The sequence below is a fragment of the Temnothorax longispinosus genome, chromosome 5, assembly GCF_030848805.1.
Source record: "Temnothorax longispinosus isolate EJ_2023e chromosome 5, Tlon_JGU_v1, whole genome shotgun sequence".
Classification (NCBI taxonomy): Eukaryota; Metazoa; Arthropoda; class Insecta; order Hymenoptera; family Formicidae; genus Temnothorax; species Temnothorax longispinosus.
In genome coordinates, this window is record NC_092362.1 from 14,170,566 (window position 1) to 14,176,996 (window position 6,431).

At 36.4% G+C, this 6,431-nt stretch overlaps 1 protein-coding gene across 1 annotated transcript; it reads left to right on the top strand.

Annotated features, from left to right (window-relative positions):
* The first annotated feature begins 4,131 nt into the window (after positions 1-4,131).
* On the top strand, positions 4,132-6,301 carry Osi6 (DUF1676 domain-containing protein Osi6). The gene is made up of 3 exons (XM_071777461.1): positions 4,132-5,085; positions 5,326-5,428; positions 5,586-6,301. The coding sequence occupies exons 1-3, from the start codon at positions 4,759-4,761 to the stop codon at positions 5,969-5,971; spliced, it is 816 nt and encodes a 271-aa protein (XP_071633562.1). The 5' UTR covers positions 4,132-4,758; the 3' UTR covers positions 5,972-6,301.
* Positions 6,302-6,431: the final 130 nt, after the last annotated feature.

The following is a 6,431-nucleotide window of genomic DNA, read 5'->3' on the forward strand; positions in this document are numbered from 1 at the left end:
TTATATTCATATAATATGGAATGCTGGATCGATCAATTCATAATTCGTTGCGGTATATATTACGCAAATCGAATGCTTCACTAAATCCAACATTGGCAATTTAATTGCACGCTTATATGCTTAATTTTATTATCCGTAATACATCGCGCTACTTTCCTAATGACTAGAAAGAACGAAGATAACACACGAATAACCGAATCGGATTCATTATATTTAATAAGAATGAAAGCAGCAATGAATTGCAATTATTGTCAACGCGCGATGATTGATGGAAATGCACGATTCATTTTCTTCTCTTTGATCCTTCTTGATAAGTTTTACAACTCCGTGCAAAGGAACGAACGGGTAATGTATCCATCGTCACCTGGATTATCTTTTACTCTGTTCGATACTCCTGTCTTGTCCCGTCTTATTAATTTATATTTAACTAGAGATATGACCTAGACGGTTTCCTATGTCCATTAATGTTCAGTATTAATATAAAATCTTCTACTATCTATAATATAAAATATACATAACTGATTTATGATCTATTGCTTATAATCGATTGAAAGGGTTAATACCGCGTTTTCTGGCACAGCAACCGCGTTATGGTCCATAGACGAGAAGAACCAGTTGGGCGCGGAAGAGTGGCGTTACATTCCCCGTTACATTCCACGCTCATTACAAACCTCGTAAGGAAATTTAAAATTCAAATTCGATTTGGTTGGCTACCGCCGGATCGATTTTTCAGGTCATACGCATGTCGATGGCCAATGGGCATTGAGGCATTGTAGAATTAATCGAACATTGCATCAGAAATTCCTAGCACAGTCGATTGACAGACATTAAACCAGTTACCGACAAGTTCGGAGGCTAGAATATCGAAGACCACCGGCTCTTTCTGATTTAGGACAGGAAACGCAACACAGTTGCTGGATACGCTTTTATGGACGTTGCTGTCCTAAATCGATACGCTTTTTGAATGACTCTGTCTTTGGACTCGGAATTCTAGATACCGTGGGAATATCTCGACTCATTGGCATATTGGTCTAGAAAAATTCCATGACCTCTGAAAGTCGGTGAATGACCTCTATACATTTGCATGTATTAACTGGTAGTGTAACCGAAAAGAGGATAATTTTTTTTATGGAAAAAGTAAGTAAAAGATGTACGATAAAATTTTCTCATGAGACTTTATCGAGAAAAATTTTGAAAATTAATAATCCGTGTTTATGATATTTTAATTTTTACTAAAACTTATAACTTTAGAATTATTTTAATCAACAATAATTATTTTAACATAAAATAAGTTAATTTATCGCTGTAAAAATAAAATTGAGACAGAGAGAAAATTAAAGATACCGACAAAACTAGAATATAAATTTTCCCGGTCTTTGTAATAAAATAATGTAATTATTGATTTAAATAGAACAAATTATTCATTCTTTTATACATGCAGCATGCCTTTAACATAATTTGTTGAAACTTTGAAACTTTTGTTTACTCAATTAACGCTAATAAGAAGCTAGTCGAGCAAGTAGTTTTTTAAAAATAGTAATTACCTTAAAAATAATCCACGTGATAAGAACGAGAATTGACGTAATTTGTTTAATTAAAATACCCATTCCTAATCTACATTTCACTGAGCGGAATCATATGGCGGATTTACAACGCCGTATTCGCATAAAGCATAGTAATTTTACCACGACGGGCGTGCCTGCGGTTTAGCGATCATTGCTGTCGCTGTATATACAGGAGAAACTTTGGTTTTACTTTTTAAGGCTTGCTCTTCCGCTGGGAGTGAAGGATCGATGAAAGGATTCTGAGTGCTACCCAATGACCGAGAAAGGATGAATGAGCATTGGCGTAAGATTGGGGATGGGAACTGTGTTGTTCTTAAACTTGCTTTTCATTGAATCCCTTCTTATGACGATAGGATTCGTTGACCGAGTTCAAGACGAGAGTGCTCCTTCGTACGTTACTTCTAATGTGATTATGTGCATGAATTAACAAAGAGGTGCACGCACGCGCGCGTGATCTTTAATAATAGTACAGAATGTACAAAGTGTAATGCATGCAATTTTTTCATTTCCTCTTTTCTACTTTATAATTTCATTTTATTGAATATGTAAGTAGTAAAGAAAAGTAATGATTTTTTAACGTGTAATACGTAAACGATGAAAAAAGTGTTACATTGAGTTTGGTTTCCGGCTTAAAGCCGCGTGAATTGTCTATTTGATTCTGACGTTTCGTGAATATTTTAGTTTACTTCATCAGAGAGAAGCAACCTGATACTCAGACAAAAGTAAGTGTTGCTGGAAAGTTTTACAAATTTAGAATCCGTTGATGTTTATATTTTCCATAATACTACGTTGTGTACTATAAAAATATGTAGAACGTGTTTCTCATTTTAAAGTTCTAAGTTACATATCTTTAACAGATTTAAAGATAGAAAAAATGTACAGAGAAAGAGAGAAAGTGAGAGAGAACTTTCTGTATAGAAATGATCTAATATGGTATTTATTTTCTAAGTAAAAAAGTGTATCCTACTTTTCATGTATTTCTATCTTTCCAAAGCGTAGGTGAACATTATATATTTTACATGCATTTCTGTTGCATTTCTGATTACATTTCTGCAAATTGGAAATTTTGACCAGTTACTAAAGTACACGTTTTCGACGCATTGATGGTCTTAGTGTTAGACTATTGGCGGTTTTACTTTCTCGGAATTCAAACCCACGCCGCACATATACGCCTGTTGAATGCGAAGGTTTTCTTGATTGTTGCATTGTATCGTTTTACACTCGCCGCAGGAAGGAATGAAATGAAAATGACAAGCGGCATTATCCGTTGGCCCGTGAGAGTTGCAGGGTCAGAATAGAAAGTGGTGTCCGTGTGCGCCGCGATGAAGGTCGGATCCGGGATGTTTGAACTTGATCTATACCAGTTTTCTTTCATTCATGCTGATCGTGTCCTGTATCCGCGCCTTAAATCAACGACGCACGCACGAAGGACCTATCTATGAGGAGAGAGTACGGCAGTCTTAAGACTTTTCCCCTTGAACTGCAACGATGATTGTCACCGCTAAGAAGTTAGTTGAGCTACTTGGGTTATCACTCGCTACATTACCATTCGCTTACACGAGCTTATACGAGCCTCGTGTACCCGACTTACAATTAGTGGTGTTTCCACAAATAAAGTTTTTAGTAGTAAGACTATAGGATTTAATCAGACATAAAGATTGCATTATTTGTCCGGCTGTTCCATTTATTATCGTCTTTCTTTTTTCTTTACTTAGAAGTATAATACACACAATAGGCTGTAACTTAAGCTTATTAAACACGGTTTGTTGCTGTTTGTAGAAATCATAATGAATGCATTATTTGCACGCGAGTTTAGCAATTGGATCTGTCAACGTTTACGTATTCATATACACTTTCTACTCAATTGAAGTTATATTCGTAGCTTAAAATGAATAGATACACTGATTGTGAGCTATTATTTCTCATTAAGTCTTTCACTGAAGAAAATGACTAATATCAATACAATATTAATAAATTAGAATGCAACTGACATTAACCAAAATCAATTAGTATTAATGCTGGAGTTTAAAAGATCATTGAAAGAGCTTTCTCGAGAGTTTATTTACATGAGATTTAACACATTCTTGAAATTCGGGTCCCATCTGTTCTTCGATTTTGAATATGTAAATGTGTAAAATAATTAGGACAAACTAGAAACATACATCGTTGAACTCGAGCGAGCATAGCCTGTCTTTAGAAACTCATAATTTATCATTTTCTTACACAGCACGTACATGAATTAAATATTTATATATTAAATTAATTATTTCGATATATAGTATATGTTTCATAAAATTAAAAAATCTACTAAAGTACATTATTTAAGTGTAAGAGATAAATGATATTAAAAATATAAAGTTATTTGTGGTTTTATAGTATATTAAATTATTATTATTTCTATTATGACACAAATATTATTAAATTCATATTACAAAGCTCAGTGAAATTAAAGCTTTAAATTGAAGTAAAGAAAAATTACTTACTACGCCTTGTGTATAAAAATAGGCATACTTTATATCTAGTGCATGATATCTTGTGTTGAATCACAGCATTGGAGTAATATATTGCCAGTAATGTAATATTGCGTGTTGTGTAATCTGTTTTTTTTATGCTACATTCATTTGGCCGGAACTTTCAATATCTCACATCTATAATACTACATTCAACTAAAAATTGCATATCCTGTGTAATGCATATCACAATGTAAAGTTAGTCCAGTATGCTTAAGAAAATGTTGGAAGAAAGCGATTTTACTAGCGTTCGAGGCGTTGTCTTTCGCACCTATACGCCCGGTCTCTATTTGTTTTGTCGTAGGTAGGTCGCGGGTCGCATCGTGGTTCGTGGTAGGCAGCATGTCGAACTTCGGTCATAGGTACACTTGTCGTCTATTGGGTGAACACATATACAGTTAAACGAACATATATACCAATACATATACGACACGTAGGACGTTCACGCATTCATGCATGCCAAATAAGGAAAAAAAGAAGCCGGTGGGGCAGTCTCTGATGTAGACCGTAAAGGAGGGGCCCGCCGAATATAAGCTATCCGGATTGTGCTATGGACCACACGAAATTTGGCTTCACCCTGAGTTCGTAGATCTATCGGTATCTACGAATCTCTCGTATCTCCTACGGACGCGTCGTGCCGCGATCAGATTTTGTAACACGTCTTGTGGAAACTGCAAGGGGTCATGAAGCTACTGCAGAAATTCTTGATCTTGACAACCGCGGTTGTTCTCACCGCCGGACAAAGCATTGACGAATGCTTGAAGCAAGATAGCATATCCTGTGTGCAAAAGACCCTATACAGGACCGCTAAGGAATTCTTCACTAAAGATAAACTGGAGCTTGTGAATGGAGTCAGTCTCGTGAAGAGTAATACCGATGCCAGATCTGGCAAGGAACTTGCTTACGATCAAGAGATGGAAGCTGCTAATGACATCGCGGAAAGACAGAACTCTCTCGAGAATTTCATTAGTGATGAAGCTGGACAGTTTTTGACCGGTCGCAGTCTTAGGGTACATAAAAAAAAACTACTGAAACTTGAAAACTATTACATAGAGTGTAGGCCTGGTCAACTTCGAGCTTTCCATCCACGAAGAGTGGAAGAAAGGGAGAAATGTCGTGGATCCGCAGTTTGAAGTTGGCCGGGCCTGGTGTGGACAATTAATATAGCTTTGACGATTAATAAAGCTTTTCATTTCATTCTCTCACACTTAGAGGCACGGCATTAAATTTAAACTATCAATTTTTTTCAGATCAATCTTGCATCTGCTTTCCAAAAAATCCACGAGTCAGCACGTACCATCAGCGAATCTGCTCCAGCAGAAATTCGTCAGGCTGTCGACGAGATTGTTGAAGGTAGCTCTAAATTAAGATTGATAGATATAATACTTATCTTTATAATATCGATATATACTAGGACAAAATTAAATTGACAATTTACATCTTACAATTATTTAAACGAATAACTTAATTTTATTAGTCTTAATCTAATATATCTCTCTTAACATTCTAGCTCGAGGCAAGAAGAAGGGAGGTCTGAAAGCAATCCTGCCCCTCCTGATCGCCGCAAAAGTGAAGCTTGGTCTTTTAGGAGCTGTCGCGTACTTCGCGATCGGATTCTTAGCGAAGAAGGCGATCGAAGTGTCCTTCATTTCTCTTCTCATCTCTGCCTTCATCGCTTTGAAGACATTCTGGTCAGGCAAAACTTACCATCATGACGTCACCGCTTATAATAATGGCTGGTCAGGTTCCGTCGGCGGTGGATGGTCAGGTCCTGTCAGTGGTGGATGGTCCAATCTCGTATCCGGTGGATGGGCCAGCCCGGCCAGTGGTGGTTCTTCCGGTTGGGAAGATCCTCATTACGCGCACGGCCAGGCATACTCCGGATACCATCACTAGTGACCATCGTTGATAATTTTTTCTCTCGTCTCTTTTTTCCTTCTTTTTTTTCATTGAACAACGGGCGATGGGAAAAACAGGATGTCAGCGGAAGTCACATGATTCAAGCTCTACGCTGATCCTCCATTGTTCACGATCATGGAAATATGTATTCTTATTTATTATTATTATTATTAAATAGTGAATAGGGTATTTGGCCCTTCCGTGATGTACATTAAATATTTAATAACATTCGCTCGCATATCCGTATGCAAATAGATCGATAAACTGTAATCAAACTGAAAGACTAGTCACAATATGTACGATTGGTGATGACGTAACTCTTGTCAATTACAAAACGCAATATTATATATATATATATATATATATATATATATATATATATATATATATATATTACGATTTTCCATCGTGATTTTAGCGCGAGTTTTAGCGCGATCACAATCTGTAATAGAACTCA